Raw genomic sequence first — 22764 nt, 5'->3', positions numbered from 1 at the left:
AAATTAAGACCGTTGGTGAGCGTCCTCTGCTTTGATCGGGTGGTGGTTACACAGACTGCATGTTTATTAAAACTTCACCAACTGCACATCTGAGCACGTTGTGTGTTTAAATTCAGCAGCAAACACGTGAGACAGCACAGTGTCCACACCACGAAAGGAGGTCTCCAAACAGGGCGGTGTGGCCTGTTCCTCCCTGCCTTCGGGGAGGGGGGAAGGGCTCCTCTGTGTCCGGACAAACAAGAACACTAGAAAAGCCTGAAGGATGCCCCCCCCCCCCCCAAGACTACTAAGAAGCCCAGCTGTGGAACATTCTCAGCCACCACAGATGGGGAGGCATGTGCCCGCAGCGAGCGGGAGCTTCAAGCATTCACCCCACGTCCACGCGGGCCTTGTGTCTTCTGGCCGGGAGTTAGGAGTTTGCTGAAAACTGAAATAACACACCAGCCCGACCACCACACCACCCGAGCAAGCTGCCCGTTCCGTCGCGGCCTGCCTCCCACCAACCCGTGAGCTGACAGCGCCACAGGCGGGGGGCAGGGGCGGTGAGGGGAGGCGTTGTGCCACGGCACCCGAGCCCAGCTCCCTCCTTCCCCACGTGCCGGGCTGGGCGTGGGGCCCCGGAGGGAGGAGAGTGCGGGGTCAGGGGGTGGCTACCCAGACGGTGGCGGCAGTGGGCAGGCCCTGAGCTCTGGCGGGGGGGGGGGGGGGGGGGGGGGGGGGGGGGGGGCGGCCGGGCTCACCCGCATCTTGTTGTTGGCCAGGTCGAGGACGGCGTTGTAGGGGATCCTGTCCAGGGGAAGGCTGGCCAGCCACTCCTGCAGCGTCTCCAGCAGCTTCCTGACTGGCGCCCGGCCGGGGAACAGCTGAGCAAGGAAGGACGCGCGCTCAGAGGTCGTCCGGGAAGACGCCTCCCACGGCAGCGCCGTCCCTGGGGACCTGGACCAGGTGGGGTCTGCCTGACACGGGTTTCTCCCGGTACTGGGGTGGGGGGCTCCCAGAACACAGAGCAGGGGACGGGAGGGGCCACAGGCAGAGGCTTCTGGCCCACAGGCTCGCCCGCCCGGACTCCTGCACCTCGCCCACCGGCTCGGCCACCCCCGTGGTGCAGCCCTGCCCTACGTGTCGCCTGCTAAGCATGCGAAACAAAGGCGGCCACTGGCTCAGAAACCTGAGCGGAAACTTGCTGCAGCAGGGACAGGACAGTTCAGGCTGCAAAACCCCACTTCCTGCGCCGGTGACAACGTGCCGCTCCCAACTCGCCAGCGCTGGACTGCCGCTTTCGGCGAGCTTTAGAGGAACCGGCCCGGGTAATCTGTGATCCTCCTGGGCTGTGGAGCTCTACCCCTCCCTGACGCCGAGGACACAGAGGAGGTGGCGGGTGAGGAGTCAGCCCGTTTGTGACTCACTGAAAGCGAAGGAGGCCGGCGCGGCCTCTGAACTCTGATCGGCACAGCGGGGCACAGGCCCGTCTACACAGCCTCCGTCTCTTCTTGGAGACACGCTGTGCGGCTCACCGTCCCGTCCGCCATCAACTCCGCCTCCTACGCTTTACCCCACAAGTCGTACGACACAAGCAAACCGCGTCTACGACAGTGTTGACCAGGAACCACTGTACCGAGCACCTGACGTTTAGCAGGAAGAGTCCTTGATTTTTTTTATTTTTAAAGATTTCATTTTTCAGTCATCTCTACGCCCAGCACAGGGCTCGAACTCAGGGTCACGTGCTCCACCGAGCCAGCCGGGCACCCCGAGAGAAGTCCTTCAAAACTAAGCTTCCTGACCTTCTAGACAACAGGCGAGCTGGGCACCAGATGCGGGAGCAAAGGGCTCTGTCCCCAGGCCACTGTGACAGAAGCCCTCCCAAGGTGAGAGAGCAGAGGGGCCCCAGGCGCCCCCCCAGGGGAGAGGGACCCCCCCCCCCCCAGCTTCCCGAGACTCTGACCCAAGGAAGAGACAGGAGGCCCTGGATTCTCTGCCCCGGAGCGAAGAGTCCCGGCAGCACGGCCCCTCACCTCCCGGCCCCTCACCTCCCAGCGGCCACTGACACGTGCACCACCACGGCTCCGGGTCCCGGCCGCTGGGGCCCACTCCGCACACAGGGATGGCTCCTGAGCGGCCTCCCCGCCCAGGCCCCGCAGCCTCTCTCCTCTCAGCCCGCCCCGCCTCCCTGCCCGAGCACCACCGGCCCCCCGAAAGTGCCTCCTGTCGGGCGCGTCGCGGTCCCGGCCCCTTCTGAGGCCCCGTCACGTCCGGGGGCCCGGAACTGGGTGGGCACCTGGCGGGCGCGTGCAGCGGGAGGAAAGAGCAGTCCCCCCGCTGAGGCCAGCGTCACTCCCCGCGGATCCCCGGGCACGGAGCCCGGCCCCCCGCGGCCCGGGTCAGGCACCACGCACCTTGGAGAGGACAGTGACGAAGTCCTTGAGCGTCCCTAGCTCGGCCCCCGCCAGGGACTTGTGGGCGGCCAGCTCGACCCTCAGCAAGTAGTGTAGCCCTGACTCTAGGTCAGCCGTGTACAGCTTCGACCTGAGGGGAGACAGCGTTCGGTCGGGTCCGGACACGTCCCTCGTGCCCAACGCTCCCCCTCTTCGCTCCCAGCCCGCGGGGACCCCCGCTCCCCACAGGCCGCCGTGGGTCGTTCCCGCACAGCTGGCGGCTCAGGGGGTGTGCTTCCGCTGAATCCCGCCTGCAAAGGAGCCACGCGCGCCCCTGGGCAGCTCAGGTCCGAGAGAAATACCTGCCTGTCAAATTCTCTCCAAACCACGATTTCTGGAGTTTCTGCTTTGCTGGGTCTTTCGGGCACCGAAAGCACTTTTTTCCTCACATCTGGCAACGACTTCAAGTAAGAGGAAAAAAAACGACCGGAGAGGCTTTCCGCTGCGAGAAAGGGGACAAGGTGTGGGCTCGGAGCCAGGGTGCCTCCCGGCCTGGCCAACCCGCAGGGGTCTGAGCCCCCTGTGCGGCCCCCCTCCCCCGCGCCTCGAGAACGGCTCTCCTTCCGAGATGCAGGCGTGTGGCCTGGACCTCCCAGCCCGCCCGCTCTCTGGGCATCTGAGGCAGGGACTGAGGGGGGAGGGCCGGGATGGCGGCCATGCCAGGGTGTGGGGGAGCTGGCCCTCCCGGAGAAGACAGAGCCACAGATGACCGGGTTGTAGCTGCAGCGTGACGATTCATTTCTGTTCACTGGGGACATCTGGACAGTCTGCAGGGCTGGTCTGAGCAGCGGCCAGCACCAGCTTGACTCCAGCTGGGAGGGTTTTCCGCACGCCCTCCGAGTGGGGCACCCGGGAGCCAGGGCGGCGGGGGGCGGCAGGGGCCACGGGGCCCCTCGACGGACGGGGAGGAGCATGCGCTCCGGGGACGCGTCACGGCCGTTAGGACATCTCCACAGTGGCTGTGGGTCATCAACAGCATCGAGGGCTCATTCGCGTTCCCAAAGAGAGAAGGTAAAACACCCAAGTCACGCGACACGAACAAGTCGCACAGGTGACGCTTTCATACAAAACGAGCGTTTTTCTTCAAAAGAAAACGGCATTTTGTTGAGGGAAAGCCCGTCGAGGGCGACATCTGCTGTGGGCCTGGCCCTGGCCGCCCCCGCCGCAGGCCGGAGCCCCCGGTGTGCGGGCCCAGGCGCTTGGAGCGGCCCGAGGACCTCGCTCACGGAGCCTGACAGCAGATGACCCGCTCCACAGAGGCCGCCGTCCCTCCCTGACTTCCGGTCATTGAGAACAGAAGCACACCCAAGGGCCTGGGGTTTGAGGCTCCCGGGAGGCCGCCTCTCAGAAGCTGAACCCGGAGCCCCGGGGCGGAGGAAGCGGCCCACAGAGACCCCGTGGGACCCGCTCGGTCAGCACAGGCCGGGTGGGGTCCGGCAGGTCCTCGGCACCCACACCCACAGGAGGCTGGGGCCGGGGAGGCCACCACAGGCCCCTGGAGTCGGCTCGGCTGCTCACCTGTGACCTTCCCGACCCCGCCTGAGGCCGTCTGCGGCTCAGTGGGCCCGGTGCAGGCAGACGGCGTGCGGATGGGCTCCGTGGTCGCAGCCGCGAGGGGTGCGTGGCAACTCGCCCAGGGGAGGCCCCCACGCTTGGAAGGGTTCCCCAGATCCCACCCGGTGTCACAAACGCTCCTGAGGCCGGACTACACTTACATGTTAATTAATCCGTGTGACCCGTTTGGGTAAATCAAGTAACAGGCGGGAACGGAAGAGACCCCAAGTTTCTCCAGGAAGGCTTTGTCTGTGTCCAGCGCTCTCTTCACCACGATGTTCTCGTACGGAAGCAGGTCTAGGATCACCTGGGCAAGGAGGAGATAGCGTCACCGGGCTGTGGACGGCCGCGTCTCAGGAAACGTTGCCTTGACCAAGTACAAAGGCAGCGTGAGCGCAGAAATCACCAACAACGTCATTCAGAATAAATCCGTATTTATCTGCTCCCTGAGCCAGGCTCATCTTCATTTTCACCGCGCTCCCAGGGCAGCGCAGCCCCGCTCAGCAAGCTCACGGGCTCTAAAGAAAATGTCTGCCCGAGAACTCGCCCTGGGCTTCCCGGGCCAGCACGTCCTCCACAGGAGTGGCGTCCAGGGGACGAGCACACTCACCCCCACTTAGGGAGACGGGGCCGCGGCCCCGGCCCGGAGCTCCCCTCGACACGGGGGGCCGCGCACCAGGAGGCCAACCTCATCCCGGGACGGCGGCCCGGCGGCGGTCGGCCCCCTGAGGTGCCGGCAGGCTTCCGGCGGGCCGGTCCCTCCCTCGACCTGCCCCGTCCCATCCTGCTCAGGTCGAAGGCACGGCGACGGGGATGTGGCAGCAGCAGGACCCCAGGGGGGCATCTCGGGGGCCGGACGGCGTGAAAGGCGCCCCTCGGGCCTGGCACGTGCCGCCACAATCAGGTGCAGAAGCGGCATCCCTGGCCTCTCAGCCGCAGAACCAGCGTGTCCTGAACGGGGCGCTTCACGCAGCGCGGCAGTCACCGGACTCCGGTGAGCCGAGTGCGTCTGCTGGAGCTGGCCACGCTCGAGCCCAGCGGCGGGCGGCCCTCCGGGGAGAGGCCGGGCCGCCTGCCCCAGGGGGTGGTCCCCGCTCGGGCCTGCGTGCGGGATGTGGGGGAGCCTAAGAGCGCCCGGTGAGAGAGGCAGCCTGGGGACGGCGTGGGGGCGGCACACGAGGATGCCGTGCAGCGGCCCGTGGCTGCTCCGGCCCCCCCACCGGGAGTCCCAGCCGGCCCAGAGAAGGTGGCACCGAGTCGTGTCGCCACCAGACTCGGAGGGCACGGGGAGGAGGGGCGGCGAGGCGGGCGATCGCTAACATCCGCAGCCTTGGCCCGAGTGCATGTCAAAGGGAGCTCCCGCGGGGAGCACGTGGTCTCCCGCCCCGTTTCCAGAGCTCGCGGAGGAGGGGGGCGCGGCTGGGAGGTGAGGGTTTCCCGTCATCCCCCCCCCCCCCCCGTGTGTCTGGGGCCGGCAGCGAAGGCTTCAGAGCCGCACGTGAGAGACCAGAGCAGAAAAGGTCCACGACGGGAATGACATTTTAGAGTCTTGGATTTGGGAAAACAAAGTGGCCGTGCACGACACAGCCAAGAAAAAATCTTGATGGCAGCGCATAAGAAATAAAGGGCCTCAAGGAAAAAGGCAGCGTGCCCTGGGAACGGGTGCGGAGAGGCCGCCCTCCCGGCGGCCCGTAAACCCGCCACCGTGCTGGGCAACGCCGTGCCTGCATTCCAGGAATCAACAAGGACGAACGGGAACAGCACCGAGCAGAGGCCACGGGCGTTCCCACAGAGCGGCCGGATCACACCACAAGGTGCCACGGGGAAAGACACAGACGCGACAGACGCAGTTACCTCCCGTCCAACATAGGAGCTGTTGCTCTCGAACAGGATGGCCACGTAACGGCCATCGCGGCTGTCCAGGAGCGAAAGGATGTCACTGGGCCTTTTAGGAGAAAAAAGAGGCTTTCAGTGCCTTCAAGAGCAGTGCGTGGGCCGTCGTGTGCCAGGGCCCGCGTCACTCGTGCAGACCCGCACTCTGCACAATTATTCTCGACCCCCAACGCCCCCGTTTACGCACAAGTACGCACCGGACGGGGCCCAGAGGCGGGCAGGCAGGGGGCCTGTGTCCGTCCGTGTGGTTCTGCAGGAAGTCGATCATCGTCCGCCTCACCGTCTGTAGCTCTCGGTCGGGCCCTGTGGGGAACCACACCGCATCACCGCCGCCCACCCCAGGGCCCCCCAGGGCGCGCAGAGGGGCTCGCCGGTGGCCGCCCAGAGACCGCGGTGGGCTCACACATCAGGAGAAGGCACGGAGACCCGTGTGGGAGCCGATGGGCAACAGGGGCGAATCCCCCACCCGCAGCGTGGAGGCGAAGCGGCCGGGCGCGCCTCAGCCCCACCTACGCCACGCTCCCAACGGGCACAGTGACCTCTGACGTGAGCCGCTGCCGCCCGGGGACGGGCCGGTCACGTGCTGGAGCCTGACCTGGGCGCTGGCTACCTGGGCGGCTGTCTCATAAAACACGTGAGGTGAGCGTTTGTGTGTGATCTGTGCACTTCTCCAAATGCCTTGTGAATAAAAAAGTGAATAAAAAACAAAAATTCCACCACCGAATTGGCCAAGGCAAAGCATAAAATTCTCGCTGACACGATGCACGTTGGGACCCTCCAAGGAAAGGCAGGTCGGACAGGACTGATGCGGGTGTGTCGGGGGGGGGGGGGGGGCGGGGGTGTCGGAGTGGGGGGAGGGGGGACGGGCAGACAGACCCCAGCAGGGGCTCGCTGTGCCCTGAAACCACCCCCGCTTTAACGGCTTTAGGCAGCCATGCTGAGAGAGTGAAACAGAAAGCTTACGTCCTTACCTTTAAAATTTTCTCCAGTTATAAACTCCTTTGTAAATGCCTTGAAATACTAAGAGGAAAAAACAGGACAAGTAAGAAAGAGCCTCATCTGGTGTCTGTGCAAATATTTAAGCAAGGGAATGACCATTTGCTTTAAAAAAAAAAGAATTTTCTTTTTTAACATTTATTCATTTTTGAGAGAGACAGAACGAGAGCAGGGTGGGGGCAGAGAGAGAGGGAGACACAGAACCGGAAACAGGCTTCAGGCTCTGCGCTGACAGCACAGGGCCCGACGCGGGGCTCGGACCCACGGACCGTGAGATCGTGACCTGAGGCGAAGTCGGTCGCCTAACCGACTGAGCCACCCAGGCGTCCCCGGAGAGCGACCATCATCTTAAAGAAAGCTTTAGCTCATCTGCTTGAGATGACGTTAAGCGATAGCGAACCACGCGTTTCTATGTGTGTCTGTGGATGTCAGTGTTTCCGACCAGACTCACCCTGTGTGGGGTGAGGACTGACCACAGTTCTGCTGTTTACATTCTCTGACCCAACGGGGCTAGAGGCCAGAGGGCTCAACAGGCACTTTCCCTGACTCGTGGAATCAAACGCGCATCCTGAGAGTTGGCTCTAACGCTCTAGGACACAAAGGACTTACAGGAGAATGCCAGATGCTATGTCTCTGAGCAGAAGAAAAGCTTTTTTACTAAAAGAGACACCAAAGACAGTGAGAAGACCGTCACAAACCGGGTGAAGACATTTCCGGTTCTCACAACTGGAACAAAAAAGGTTAGTATCGGGGCGCCTGGGTGGCTCAGTCAGCTGAGTGTCCGACTCCGTTTCGGCTCAGGTCACCATCTCACGGTTTCATGGGCTCGAGCCCCACATCAGGCTCTGCACTCACAGCGCGCAGCCGGCTTGGGATCCTCTCTCTCCCCCTCTCTCTCTGCCCCTCCCCTGCTCGTGCGCCCTCAAAAATAAATATTAAAAAAGTAAAAAATAAATAAAAAGGAAGAAGAAGAAGGGGGGACACCGGGCCCGTGAACAGAAGACGTGGCCGTGGTCATGGGTCAGACACGAGCGGGCGCTCCCAGCAGCCTCGCCCGGAACAGGCCGAGTGCCAGCGGGGCCACCGGCACCCGGGGTGGGGGCGGGCACGTTCCCAGGTGACTAAGGCCGACGAGCCTCCGCCACACCCGGCAATGGGGGTGCTCCGGGCCGCACCCTGTTCACAGGAGACAAGGGCCGGCTCACACCCAGCGCGACGCTGTGCGCGTGCAGCCAGAACAAAACGAAACAGGCAAGAGCGCAGGGGACGTGCTCCGCAGGGCTCACGAGACGCGACGGGGCGGGGGCGCCAGGCCACACAGGGCACAGGGCTCGAGGGCCGAGCGGGAGTGGAGGGGACACAAAGCTCCCTCGGAGGGGACTTCCGAAGGCACCGTGAGTGTTCTGGGCAGTAAATACCTCCCCACGCACTCCCACTCGCGAGCCGGCAAGGGCCACGCCCCTTCACACCTCCAAGGGATCCCTTCACCCTCCGCCCCCAGTGGAAGAAACGGGTAAGACCCGCCTGTGGGGCCACCCGCTGGCCGCGCTCCAGGCGTCACTGGGACAACCTGGCCCGGCCCCGTGCAGGCGGGAAAGGCTGGCCAGACACGGACGCAAGGGGGTGGAGAGACCTGCCCCCCGAGCTGTGACGGCAGCTCCCGAGCACCCCCATGCCCACCGGGTCTGCAGACCCCGCCTGCCCCGTTCCCGCGGGGCGCCAGCGGGGGCCCGGGGCGTGCGTGCGTGCGTGCGTGTGCACAACCCACAAGGGGCGGAGCACAAGAGGGAGCCCCGGGCCAACACGAGCTCCTCTCAGCTGAAGCCACACGCCCGCGCCTGCCAGAGTGCCGCGGCTTCCCCCACGGTGATCGCGGGCAGGGAGGACAGAGGGCGGGCAGAGAGCCGGCCCGCCCACGGAAGGCAGGGCGGTGCTCACCCGGAAGGTGGGATAGAAGTGGACGTCGTAGGCTCGGCACACCTCGTGATTCTCCTCCTCCGCGCAGTCCAGGGCGGCGACCCGGATGGCAGCAGCCCAGTCTGAAAAGCAGGAACGCGACCTTTGGTGTGGCAGTCTGGCCCGCATCCGCGCGGCCACCGTCCCCGACCACGCGGCAAACCACTCCCGCTCCTAACCGGGCACATCCCAGACGCACAGAGGCAGCAGGTGCACCAGCGGATGACGCAGACCGGGTCCGGGACGTTTCGTGGCAACCCTCCCACGCACGCGCTCCAGTGAGAGACAGGCCCCCAGCGCCGGACCGGCCGTCTCTCCAGGAAGTGCTTCCCCCTTTCCCGTCTGTTACGGAAAGTCCTGCACGTGCATGCCACCGAGGTGACGCCACGGCAACGCCACGACCCTCAGCTCAGCATCGACGGCCATCTGCTCCCGCCAGGCCCCGCTGCCGGGTCACGGCCAGCAGCGGCCCCGGCCACCCCGAGTCACACAGACACGCGCTCTACTCCGGGCTCACGGCTCCCTAACTGCTCCCTTTGCCCCGCGAGAGTCTGACGGGGCGCCTCCGAGTGGCAGGTGTCCCACCCACTGCTCCGCGAACCCCGCACACCCTCGTTGAAGACCCCATTGAAGGTCCTCTGTCCTGCGGTCCCACCATCGGGCTGCGTGGCTGCACCCCCTCCCCCTGGATCTTCTGAAACCTGCACACCTTTGGGGAGACGGCTTCCTAGGTGGCGACGCGCGGTCCCACCAGGAGGCGGGGGACCTCTGGCCGCCCTCCTTCCTACTGATGGCCCGCTGAACGCATGAACCCCTGAGGGCTGCAGCCAGACGGGGTGCCCCATCTCATCCCTGCTTCGCTTATGGGCGGGACACGGCTGTACAGAGGAACCTAGCTCACGGCGACCCTGAGGCGAGGTACACACAGGGAGACAGGTGCTCGGCTGGGCCCAGTGGTCACCAGCCTCAAAGGCACAACTCTGACATCCTCCAAAAAGTGAGGTTCTCTCTTTGAGACATTTGATGCTGGGGCACCTGGGCGGCTCAGTTGGTTAAGCATCTGACTCTTGGTTTCAGCTCAGGTCACGATCTTGTGGCTCGTGAGTTCGAGCCCCACATCAGGCTCTGTCCTGAAAAGTGCAGAGCCTGCTTGGGGTTCTCCCTTTCTCCCTCTTTCTCTGCCCCTCCCCAGTGCTCACGTGCTCTCTCTCTCTCAAAATAAATAAACTTAAAAATAAATTTAAAAAAAAAGAAAAAACACAAACATTTGATCCCTTTCCCTAGGGTTCCGGTTATACAGCCAAGCACCGGCCCACTGGCTCCTGAGGGGACTGCATGTAGGTCACGAGGAGACAAAGCCCAGGTGGAGACCCAGGCGCCCCACACACTGGCTGCCCTGGGGGATGGGCCGGTCCCACTCTCAGTATCCTGCGGTCCAATGACTTCTCAGTGGGGACGCACGGCCGTCCCCGAGACACTGACCGGGCTCTTTGCTGCCTTGTGTTCGGATGTGACACCAGTGGCCTGAACCAGTGACCTGGTTACAAATCATGTCACAGGTTTTTTCTGGATTCTAACTATGACCCTAAACTTCAGAGGTTGCATTAGCAATATGCCCGGAAGGAGCAAGAATGCCACTTGGGCTTAAAAATACACACCTTTCGGGGCTCCTGGGGGCTCAGTCGCTGGAGCGACCGACTTGGGCTCAGGTCACGATCTCGCGGTCCGTGAGTTCGAGCCCCGCGTCGGGCTCTGTGCTGACCGCTCAGAGCCTGGAGCCTGCTTCAGATTCTGTGTCTCCCTCTCTCTCTGCCCCTCCTCCGCTCAAGCTCTGTCTCAGAAATAAATAAACATTAAAAAAAAAAAAAGAAGTGGCAGAGGATTAAAACTCTCCTCGGCTTTAAAAAATACACACTTGTCTCCCCCACAGTTATAAAAAAGATCTACCAGTACGTATTTTTTTAGTTTCTTTACTTTGACAGAGAGAGAGACAGTGCGCACGTGTGGGGGGTGGCGGAGGGGCAGAGAGAGGGCGAGAGCGAACCCCAAGCAGGCTCCGCGCAGTCAGCACAGAGCCCGACTCGGAGCTCAAACCCGTGAACCTTAAGACCACGACCTGAGCCGAAGTCAAGAGTCGGACACTCACCCGACCGAGCCCCCCAGGTGCCCAAGGTTTACCAGTATTGACACGACGCAGAGGACGGAGTGGAAAAAACCACAGCCGTCTTTCGCAATCGATGGCCAAGTCCTGTTCCGCTCACGTGGCTCCCCTGAAACCAACTCCGGTCCCGAGGCCGTGGATGGGAGCGAGAGTCACGGGACCTTCCCGAATCACAGGCCACATCTTTCCGGAGTCTCGAATTACATGGAACTCAGGGCGAACAGTTAATGCTCTCATCCAATTAGTGCGGCAGATGGCCCAACGCGCGGGGCTCAGCGCGGGCTCCCTCCACGCGTGGCCCCCCACCGCCCACGAGGCCCCCCGCCCTCCAGCGGCCCTGTGGGGGGAGCCCTCCCCCGCCTGTCATCTTTGCTTCTGTTCCCATCCATCTTGCCAAAGCGCCGCAATTTCCATGACGTGCTTTCATTTCATGTTTAAAAAAAGAAAAAGCACCCGCTACCCGGAAAAGGTATGTAGGCAAATGAAAAACTGCCCCGAGGGCCAGCACTGAGCATTGGATACAATCCCGACGAACAATCACGCCGGACCAGAAACAGAAAACCGACGCTAAGGATGCGCTCCGAGACGCTCACTACGGTCTGGTTTTCACGGCGGGACTCGGTCCGACTTCCTCGTTCTTCACATTTTCCCCACTAGGTACGTCTTATGGGCAAAAGCAAACACACCCAGTCGGGCCTCCAGGATGCGGAGACTGTGTCCCGTGCACCCGAGCTCTGCTGGCTCTGTGTCCCCTGCTCAGTTCCCACCCTCCTGGAGTCCTCAGCGTGAAGAGGCTGCACACAGCACCCCACAGAGCTGCCGCCACGGGTCACGACGCGGCAGGTGACAATGACGCGAAGCAAAATCGGACCCAAGGCCACGGTGGTGCCGACCACATTTTCACAACCCTCCTGAGTGTCCCACAGCACGAGAGACCAAGAGACCACGCGAACACGCAGACTTCACGCGGGGCTGGTAGGAACGGCTGTGAGCCCCGCACCCAACAGCTCTGTAACCCCGAAGGCAAGACTCCGGGTGCTGAACCCTGGGGAACACGGGCCTGTCAGGCTCGCAGCACCTGCTCCCAGGCTCAGTCCGCTGGCCCAGACCAGAGCGAGGCCTCGAAACTGCCCCCGGTCCCTTGCCCGCCTCCGCAGCCCCCCAGCCCTGGGACCCTGGGACCCTGGGACCCTGGGACCCTGGGACCCTGGGACGCAGCAGCCGGCCCGGAGGACCCTGGCCCCGTCACGTGCGCACGGCCGGCTCTCGGCACGAAGGATACAGCCCGTGTTCCTGGGCGGCGTCCCCACCAGGCCTCCTGTGCTACCGACTCCAGCTGCTCTGCCTTCCAGTAGACTTCACGCTCCCCCACCCCGGTATCTGCTGGTTGTTCCGCCGTAAGGAGGAGCACGTCCTTTCTTAGCACTGAACTACGTGACTCCTTCAGTTCCAACCTTGGCTGGAAGGGGCCCGGAGGTGCCCAGCCCCCAGCAAGGCATAGGGTCTGCAGGCGAGACCACTTCCCGTGTGTCCCCGGGACCTTCCCGAGGGAGCACTTCGTGGCACATTTCATCAGCTGACCTGTACCCTCCTCTCCCTCATTCGCTCCTCCCCTCAAGCCACAGACGGGTCTGAGCACACTCCTGCCCCAGGACCTTTGCACCTGCTCTTCCTTGGGTGCAGCACACTTGCCTCTGATCTGCACTTGCTGCTTTATTGTCAGTTTCAACACAAACGTCACCTCCATAGACAGGCCTTCCCTGATTCCCTGCCCAAGCACAGTCAACATGACAAGAAAAGCTCCCCACCAGCCTTGCTTCCAGAACAAAGTAAACTACACAGAGCCTCATGCTTTCTTACCACGTCATCCACCACGGAAGTCTCTCTGTGAAACAGGCAGGACGTCACAGAAGAGGCGGCTGGGGGTCAGAGAGGCTGAGGAATCCGCCCAGGGTTCAGAACCAGCTGCCCGTCACCCACTGTCACAGGCACGCAGAGCGCATGAGACAGGTGTCCACCGACCGGCAGGTTCCTCAACATGCTGTGGGTGTCTTCCCACAACAGTCTCCTCCCTCTACGCTACCGCCCGCAGACAGGAGACACTCCCCGTTCCCACCCGCCCCTCCCACTCCTCTGACCCCAGGCGGTCACGCGTGGGAGGAACCAACGGCACCCACCTCTTCAGGGAGCCCCTGCACACGGCGTGCTTCCTTCTTAAATGCACAGAAAACCCATTCTTTGGAAAAACGACCTCCCCTCGCATTCCCAGCACATTTCCCACGGCCTCTCCCTCCGACGGTGGCCGTATCCCCGTGGGCGGGAACCGTGTCGGGAGGGTGCGGAGCCCCAGCCCGAGGAGGCCGGATCACCTCTGGCGCCTCGTCCCGCACTCAGGGCTCTAAGAGCGCTCTGGTCCCTGCCGTCCCAGCTAAGCCTCACAGCCCAGCCTGGGATGAGACCGTCACCACTCCCCCTCCACAGGTGACGGAATCAAGCTCAAAGGCCCCAGGGGCGAGTGAGGGGTGCCCGGCGTCTGCCCCCCTCGCCCCGGCCTCCTGGCTGCCCCGGCCACGAGGAGCCCCCTGCGCCTGAGCGGAGCCATCCTCTGACCTCGAGGTAGCAACTAGGGAGGCACAGCAAGTACCAGGCGGCCAACGGTCCTCACCTCCCAGGCCCCCTCCTCTCCAGGACACTCGTGACACGTTTCCCCCGAGCTCTGCTTTTCCAACGAGCTCCACGCAGGGCGAGCCACGCACGACTGGCAGACCAACTCTCCCGGCTCGGCGCTGACGACGCACCATCCCGGGAAGGCGGGGAATCTTTCCTGCCTGATGGGGGGGTGGGGAGACACCGGGGTGGAGAAGCAGGCGAGGGCGTCAGGGCAGGCCGGGGCCGGCTGTGCCGGGGCGGGAGCGGCATGCAGAAGCACCCCGGGAGCCATCCAGGCTCGGGCAGCCCGCCCCCGTCAGGGCTCCGAGGGTGGCAGCCAGTCGGGGCCGGGCCACGGCCCTGAACGGCCCCCAACGGCCCCCAGGGTCCCGGAGCGGGGCCCTTCTCAACCAGCCACAGTCCAGACAAGCACTTTCTGCCGGTCCCGTCGCCCCGGTGCACCTCACCGCCACCTGCCCCCAGCAGCCGCACTGCACAGGCACCCAGGTTCCCAGTCAGTCGCGTCCCGGCGGGTCCTGGCCTCTGCGCCCTTTACTGAGCCTGTTCCCATTGGCCCTCCGGGTGCCCCCGAGAGGCCTGGCCTGTCTCAGCAGCGGCGTGCCACGTGACATGGGGACCCCGTCCGGAGGCAGATGCGCAGCCCACGTGCTGCCCTGCCTCTTACCAGGTTTGGAGACTCTGGACAACTTACCAGTGTCTGTAACTCAGCTGCCGCACCTGTAAGACAGAGGCCAGGGAATGACCCGCTAAGGGGGCCGCGAGGACAGACGGGCTAACGGCCACATCCCGCTCCCAGCTGGGAAGCGTCTGCTACTAGAATGTGCTCCGAGCACTCACCACGGCCAGCGGAGCAGCGGCGAACTCCCGACGACCCCGGGCACTGCCATCCTACGGGACACTGGGGACTGCCTGGGAGGGGAGGGGAGACAGCTCTGGGTGGAGAGCAGCAGGCGGCAGGGAGGGCGGCCATGCAAACAGCTCCAGAGTCAGCCCCTGAGAAGCTGCAGGTGTCGGGAGCCTGTCCTTTGTCCCAGGTGGCACTGACGCGCACAGGGAACCGAGAAACCCCTGCAGGTGGTGAGTGACCGACGGCGTCACCATGGCAGCAGCACAGGGTCCCGGTGTCAGAGAGACCACAGAGTGCGTGCCTCCCCCCTCTCGGTGTCTCGTGACACCTGGGAGGCAGCCTTCCTTGGGGCTCCGGCAGCTCCAGCGAGCGAGGTTGAGACGGCTCCTCCGCGGTCTGTCCGCAGCCCAGCACACGGATTCTGGGTAGACGGGGCGCCCCCACCCAGCCCGAGACCCACGGCTAGTCGGATGTTCACTTTCGGCCACCACCTCTGGCCTCAGAGACTCTGGAGGAACCGGGCACGGGTCACGGGCAGAGTAGCCACATTCTCCGTCAAAGGCGCCGAGGGTGAGGGCCAGGGTGGAGGGCTCTGACTCAGCAAGTCAAGCCCCCCGGACCTCTGCCCGCGGGCCTCACCCAGCCCAGACTGCGGGCAACCCCTGCCCACTTGCCGTCTCCACTTGGCGCCCCAGGCTCGACCTCCCAGAACGTGACCGAAAGAGGCCCCTGGGTCCTCCACCCGCTGTGTCCTGGGAAGGCGGGGGGGGGGGGGGGGGGGTGCCGGCTGCTCTCCCAGTGAGGGGGAGACAGGTGGGAAACGCTCGGTCTGGGCTGCAGATGCCGCCACGGAGAGACGAGGCGGTGCAGACGGAGGTCACCAACGCTGGTTCTTCAGCCTCCCAAGCGCCTTCGACTTTCCCAGGCACCCGGGAGGTGGACCCTGCCCTTTGAAATAGGGCACAACCGCTGGGGGCTTCAAGATGAAAAAGAGAACGAGAAACCTTGGTTTCGCCGGGTTTTCAACCCACTGCTTCTTGTCATCACAACAGCGAAAGGGCCAGAGTCGCAGTGTCGCCCGGAGAAGCAGGTGCTTGGCAAGCCCGGTGCTTCTGAAATGCCTTGCAGGGCCTTCAAGAGAGCGTAAGGCCGCAGGAACCTCGGCTCCGACACCGCTGATAAAGGCACTTGGTAAGTTCACCAGCGTGAGGGCTCTAGACAGCGAATCCACCCGCGGCCAGTGTCAGGGCACAGTTTTCAAAGAGCTAAAGGCATGACTCGGAAAAGCACACGATGAACAGGTACCGAAGGGCCCCGTCAGGGTGCGCGGATCGGGCCCAGGGCCACCAGGAACAGCCAGCCTACGAGACAGGGCCCTCCAGTGCCCAACAGGGCAGGAAAACCCTGGCGTTTGGGGTTCTTCTTCCGGACAGAAGCTGTCCGTTCCTCTACCAGAGAAGGTCTGTGAGTCAACGCGTAGCCTCAGAGGCAAAGCCCTCAATTACAGCCATCACGCAAGGTCAAACCCAGACACGTTCCCCCGGAAAGCCAGCCCTCGGGGGGGAGCCTGTGAGGCGAGGCCCCAGTGACACTGAGGACGCGAGGCCCACCCTCTTCTCACATTTCTAGGTTTTAGACGTTCCTTGATGACAGGACTTAGAAGAAAACTAGCTCACCGTGGAAAAGCGACTGGCATCCGCCGAGCGCGGGAACAGCGGCCACGAATCCCCGTGCCCGCCCTGCTCCCGGAAGGAAAGACACCTCCCTCGGCACGTCTGACCACAACCGGACCACCACCTGGTTACGACGCCGAAGGGCCCGCTCCGAGACGCCGCCGCCCCCCGCCCCCCGCCCCCCGCTGCCGAAACACTACTGTCCTCCTTCCCGCCCAGACCCACCACCCCAAGTCTGGCCCGCATCGTCCCAACCGCCACCCCCCTCGGCCGCTGGCCCTGGTTCTCCAGGGAGCAGGCGCAGATTTCTTAACGTAGACACCAGATCAAATGACCCCCTACTTGAAGCCGCTCTTCTTTCCTGCTGCTCAGGAACGAGGACGCGGTTCGCCCAGCCTCTGGACCCGGAGCCGCCGGCTTCCACCCGCGGGCACCTCCCCACCTCCCCACCCCGGAGCCACAACAGCCGCGTGCGCAGCCCTCTGGACACCTGCCTGTCTCAGGGCCTTGGCACTGGCCGTGCCCCTCGCCCCCCATCTGCTGAGTGTCGAACGCCAGCCGAGGCCTTCCCCCACGGCCCCGTGCCAATTCCAACATCCTGGTTATTTTCCCAGGACTTAGGAGCTGCGGTCAACCTCGTTCTGTGTGTGTTTCCGCCAGCGCTCCTTCTTCTGGAACACGGGCCCCACTCGGACCTTCCCAGGGTCGTTCACGGTTTCTCCGCACCTGCCAGCGCCACGCACAACTCAGGACAGGTCCCGACGTGCAGAGTTGACGCAGGGCAGACATCAGGCTCCACTCGCACAGGGAGCGGGGAGCTCAAGGCAGCACGGACGGGCCGAGGACAGTGCCACGCGCTGTGCGCAGGGGCAGCCGCCTGCCCGGGCTCCTCGGCACCCCGCCACCAGGCGCGTCTGCACAGCGCCCCTCGACAGACACAGCACTCCGCTCGGCCGGTTCAAAGCTGGGCCGGCCGTCCTGGCGGGAGGAGGCGCCGACACCTCCCCAGGCCTTTGTCTTGGGGAGGAAGGCTGCTCACGCTAGGCTAGGCTAAGCTAGGCGGGAAGGCTCCTGAGGGAAGCAGATGAGGGAGAATTTCGGTTACAGAGACACCGGCAGTCAGACCGCCCGGGCAGATGGAGGCATTCAGGGCAACACAAAAGACACAGTCCGTTTTATCAAGTGAAATGCGAAGCATCTCAAAGGTCTAGCTTCAGGGTGTTGGCCACATTCAACTTGTACCCTCCCCTCCTCCTGCCTCTCCCACCTGTCTGGATCCCACCACACAAAGGAGAGAAACTCTCTAAACTGAATGCAAATTGCCTGCTTTGGGGACAATGTCCTAAAGCGGGGGTAAAGGGCACCAGCTGGGAGGCACGCGCCTCCAGGGGCATCCACTGGGGGCACGGGGGCGGGGGTCGCAACGCAAGCCCTGCTCTGCTCTCCTCACAAGCCTGTTTTCAGTGCCACAGGCTTAAAAAAATCCTTGAGAAATAATTAGGCTTCTCTGTGAGAGCAAACTAATATTTATTGCAAGTTTACTTATCAAGGGACCCTATCACTTAACCTTCAGGATTAAGCCTTTCACCAGTACTGGTCGAGTTCTCACGAAAGTGTCCACAGAGTCTGATTTACAGTCCGGCATCGGTTAGTTCTAGAAAATGATTACAGCGCAGAGTAATTAACCTCCAAGGTCTAAGAGGGAGCGAGAGGAGGGCTGCCTGGAAGGCGCAGGGCTGTTCCCTGGCTTCTCCGTCGTGGTGCAGGCTGGGCGGGGCGGGGCGGGGGGGGGGGGGGGCGAGCATGGGTGCCCACGGTCCACCCACCGCAGGACGCTCTTTTCCCCGGCGCAGGCCCCGTCCTGGGTGAGCAAGGTCTTTTCAGACAAACTCCAAGTTCAAGGGCAAGTTTGGTCTAGAGGTCTGGGTAGAAGTTGAGCCCACATACTGACAAGCAGAGGCCAGCAAGAGTTAGCTACAAGTCACTGGAGGTGGCTGGAGAGGCGGGCGCTCCTCTGGGAGTGGAGGCGGGGCGGGCCACCCATGGCGCCCTCGCCCCTCGGCGCAGTGGCCTTAAACGAGCCCCGCACAGTCCGGAGCGCTCGACGGGACACAGCCGTCCCCATGCCCAGCGCATCTCCTGGCGAACTGCTGAAGCCTGGCGACCCCGCCTCGGGAGAAAGGAAAAGCCCCCCGCCCGTCCTCCCGGCCGCACCGATGACCTGTGTTCTCACACTGGCATCGCTGACCTTGGTGCCCGGTGGCGCTCCTCTGGCCGTGGTCGTCACAGAAACTGGGCCTCCCTGGCGCGTCTCCCTTGGGCTGAAACCACAGCTGCCCAGGCAGGGGGCAGGGGGTACAGCGGCCTTTCCTGGGCCCATCACGAGCGGGCAGCTCCAGTGCCTGCCTCCAACCCCCGGACGGCCCTCTCCAGAGTTCAGGCGGTGAGCTCCTGGTGCCTCCTGGGGCTCCCTGCCTCACACACCCCTGCTGGCGGTGCGCCGTCAGCACCCCTCCCCACTCAGTTACCCCCCCCCCCCACCCACGAACACGGCCCGTGGGGGAACGCCAGCTCATCTCCAGGAGCCTGTGGCCTAGCCAGGTGGGCAGAGAGACCAGACCCGGCAGTGAGTGAGGAGCTGCAGGGGGGCGAGCCAGAGCACGGACACCGGAGCGGCCAGGACAGAGAGCCACGGGCCCTGGGGCCACCCGGCCTGGTGCTCAGCTGCGCGACCCAAAGTGAAGGACCCGGCCTCACTGGGCCCCAGGGCGACACCCACTCCCTTCTGCAGGACAGGAAGAGAAGGTGCATGCTGTCAGTGACTGCCCACCGAGTCTCAGGCTCCCTCCCCTTCCTGCCTCATCTAGAATTCCAGGACCCATTACAGGAAATGTGCCCCTGCTTCCTCCAGACCAGTAAGAAGGGAGAGGGAGGCCCCGGTGACCCTCGACAGGGGCGCTCCTCCGGCGACCACGGTCTCCACGGAGACACCTCAAAGGCAGCGCGATGGTGGGGTGCTGCTGGGGGCCACGGGTGTCTCCTGGCCGTAAAAGGAGGTGGCGCCACAAACCGCTAACACCACAGCTCCGGGCTAAATGATTTCCGGGAACACAGCAGGGTTTTGTCTTACAAAGGACTCAGAAGTGACAGGCGTAAGCCAGATCCACACAAACACTGCAGCTACACCCAACAGTAGACCTTTTTGTTCATTAAGCCGCCTTGTTACAAGGAAAAACATTTATTTTCAATATCTTGAAAATGTCAGTTAATTGCCAAAGTTCAATCTAAGTCCTTCAGGAAAGCAAAGTACCCTCAGCTCTGAGCAGAAGACGCTTCCGGAGCGGGGGAGGAGCCTCACCCTCTCCAGACCACCCCTCAGGCCTTCTGTCCTTTCTGAGCAAATGGAAGCCGCCCCCCCCCCCCAGGTGATGGTGGAGGGACAGCAGGGGAAACAGCACTGCCCCCATCCCAGGCGATCTCACGGGGGAGCAGAGCCTGTCCCACCATCCAGAAGTCAGACAGTGCTGAGGCTGGGGTGGGGGGAGCAGTGGATGGGGAAAAACGCCAGCTGGATGGTCTCCATTTCAAGAGGGGTGGGGAGGGGCACCCATGGGGGCCCAGTGCAAGGTCCGTGTGCCCTGGGGACTGGACAGCCCAATTCACAGGTGACTGACGGCACCAAAGGGGGGGGTGACAACGGGAGTGAAGCCTGTGTTCACACAGGACATGGGGGGGCAATGGGGACCTGCTTCCCTTGGGGGCGGCCGCGGCTTCTCTGTGGTTCCACTGGGAGCGGGCCAGGATTAGGCACAAAGAGAGCCCTGTGGTCGATCCCACAGGAAGCAAAGGCTTAAGAGTTAGTGAACTCCAGGGGCAGCTGGGTGGCTCAGTCGGTTAAGTGTCACGACCTCAAGCTGGAGCCCCGAGTCAGGTTCCATGCAGTGCCGACAGCTGGGAGCCTGGAGCCTGCTTCCAATTCTGTGTCTCCTTCTCTCTGCCCTCCCCGCGAGTGCTCTGTATATCGCTCTCTGAAATAAACAAACATTAGGGCGCCTGGGTGGCTCAGTCGGTTGAGTGTCCGACTTCAGCTCAGGTCATGATCTCATGGTTCATGGGTTCGAGCCCCGCGTCGGGTTCTGTGCTGACCGCTCAGAGCCTGGAGCCTGCTTGGGATTCTGTCTCCCTCCCTCTCTGCCCCTCCCTCACTTGTGCGCGCGCTCTCTCTCTCTCTCTCTCTCTCTCAAAAATAAACATTTAAAAAAGGAAGGGGGACGCCTGGACAGCGCAGTCGATTAAACATCCAACTTCAACTCAGGTTGTGATCTCACTGTTGAGGGTTCGAGACCTCCGTCAGGTCCTGTGCTGACAGCTCAGAGCCTGGAGCGGCTTTGGATTCTGTCTCCCTCTCTCTCTGCACCTCCCCTGCTCACGCTGTCTCTCTCTCTCAAAAATAAATACAGAGTAAAAATTTTTTTTAAATAAACACACATAAAAAAATTTCTTTTAAAAAGTTAACGGACTCCTTTTCTGGGACATCCACGAGGGGGAGTCCATATGCCACGTATCCTGGCCACGGGTGCTTCCCTGCAGGTGTCTCATGGGGCTGGTGTCCCTGAGAACGTGATCCTCCAGCCGTGGGGCTTGTGCTGACAGGATGCTGGGCCTCACGCCCGGTTTCGCACCCAGCAGACCCGGGTTGGGACCGACGGTGCGTCTCTAACAAGTCCCCAGGTGACCTCTCTTTGGGGACCCCACGTGGAACTCTCCCCAGTGCCGAGGCCCCTGCCTCCAGCAGCGGTTTGGCTCTCGGGACGCTTTGCCCAGGTGCCCTGCGCTGTCCCCACTGTCTTTCAGACCACAGCTGCTTTTCACTTTCAGCCGTATCTCCCTCCGTCCCAGGCCTTCATCCCGCCCGACGCGGGCAGCGTCCACTCCTCTTAAGATAACCTTACTCAGCTAAGGGTTGAGTGAATCACACCATCAGGTATGGGTTTTGCCACTTTCATTTCCAGAAGAAACCTTTCTTCCAAGTTCCAGGGGCCATTTTCAAGGCTCCTTACGCGCTGGTTCGACTACAGAATAGTTACACATCTGTGTTTCTGCCACGGAGTGACAAACGAGAACTGAGAAGTTCTCTGCACTCTTAAAGTGTGTTTGTTCCCAAAGCAAAGGCTTTGAGAAAGCCCACTAAAGACTTGTCCGTCCACCTCCGTTCTGGCCACAGTGCCAAACACTTGGGACTTCAGAAAACACGAGATCAAAGAACAGGCCCTTCAGAATCAAAAGGCCCCAACTCCCCGAGGTAATATGAGAATGCATCTTAAAGACAACCTTTTACGATTCTGCACAAAACCCCTACTTAGGCTTTTAAGAAGTTTGGGAACCTGTTTAGTTATGAGAAAATCACAACAGAGTAGGAAAGGAGCCTTAAAAAACAACAGTGCTGGAAGAGAGTGTAGCAATTTGTTATCCTCTGGCCCGCGGAAATATGTAATTAGAGGTTAGCTGAGCACCAGCACGGGTCCTGCCAAACCTCACTCTCGCTGAGGACAGCACGGCCTTCAGAGCGATTCGCACGCCATGTAAAAGCCCGGCGGGCCTGCGGAAGGGAGCCGCAGACCCGCCCCCACCCCCACCCCCACCCCCACCTCTGCCACCGGGGCAGGCGAGTAACGAGGGACTGATTAGCACTTGGCAGCTTGATGAAACTGCCAACAACACAAAATGGAGCTCGGTGGATGTCAGGTCGACCACGGGCTGCGCCTCTAGGAACGAGGCGCCTCCCGGTGACAGGCTCCGAAGGTCCTGTTTTGCCTCCACAGAGGTCTGCGGGACATCTGGACGTCTAAGTTGCTGGCTCGCTCTGAGCATCCACCACATGGCCAGAAGAGGGTGACGGCGCAGGACTTCAAGGGAAGGGGGCTCCGAGGCACGGAGACGGGGAGTGCGTCGGAAAACAGCTAGGACAAAGGCTGGGGGAGGCACCGACGCTCTTCCCCAAGACCCTGGGAGGGGGGCTCCCCGGTCCGCAGCTGCGGAGTGCGGGCCGGAAGAGGGCTGCTCGCCGTTGCGACTCGAGGCCGCTAACGTGCCGGGCTGTCCCGGGGCGGGAGGGGGGGGGCTGGCTGCGGGGCCCGGGGAGGGGGGGGGGCCGGGCCCGGCCGGCCGGCCGGCCGGGGTCGGGGGTCCCGCGCGGGCGCGCCTCACCTCGCACGTCCCCGGCCAGGGCCCGCCAGGTGGGCGCGTAGCCGATGCAGTGGCCGCACCACGAGGAGTAGAACTGCACGAGCCACGCGGCCGAGCTGTTGGCCGTGGCCCCGCGCACGCTGCCGCTGTCCAGCACCCACACGGCGTCCTCGCCCGCGCGGTACAGCCGCGCCGCGCCGCCCGCTCCCGGGCCCGCCGCCGCCGCCGCCGCCGCCGCCAGCAGCACGAGCAGCGGAGGCAGCCGCCGGGCTCGGGCCGCCGTCGTCGCCGGGGCTCCCGAGCTGCGCGCCGCTGCCGCCGCCGCCGCCGCCGCCGCCAACGCCGCCGCCCCGGCCGCCGCCATATTGGGAGTGCCGCGGCGCGCCTGACCTTTCA

General features: G+C 63.2%; 1 protein-coding gene across 1 annotated transcript in view; it reads right to left on the bottom strand.

Annotated features, from left to right (window-relative positions):
- QSOX2 (quiescin sulfhydryl oxidase 2) overlaps positions 1 to 22764 on the bottom strand; it is a 30125-nt gene extending 7361 nt beyond the window's left edge. Inside the window, 10 exon segments of the mRNA XM_043566945.1 lie at positions 741 to 863; positions 2394 to 2523; positions 2739 to 2854; positions 2856 to 2874; positions 4148 to 4293; positions 5841 to 5931; positions 6077 to 6182; positions 6851 to 6899; positions 8814 to 8914; positions 22390 to 22764. Of these exon segments, the coding sequence (XP_043422880.1) occupies positions 741 to 863; positions 2394 to 2523; positions 2739 to 2854; positions 2856 to 2874; positions 4148 to 4293; positions 5841 to 5931; positions 6077 to 6182; positions 6851 to 6899; positions 8814 to 8914; positions 22390 to 22732 (1224 nt within the window). The 5' untranslated portion in view covers positions 22733 to 22764.

The sequence above is a fragment of the Prionailurus bengalensis genome, chromosome D4, assembly GCF_016509475.1.
Source record: "Prionailurus bengalensis isolate Pbe53 chromosome D4, Fcat_Pben_1.1_paternal_pri, whole genome shotgun sequence".
Lineage (NCBI taxonomy): Eukaryota > Metazoa > Chordata > Mammalia > Carnivora > Felidae > Prionailurus > Prionailurus bengalensis.
Note: the sequence above shows the minus strand (reverse complement) of the source record. Positions and strands in the feature narration are given on the sequence as shown.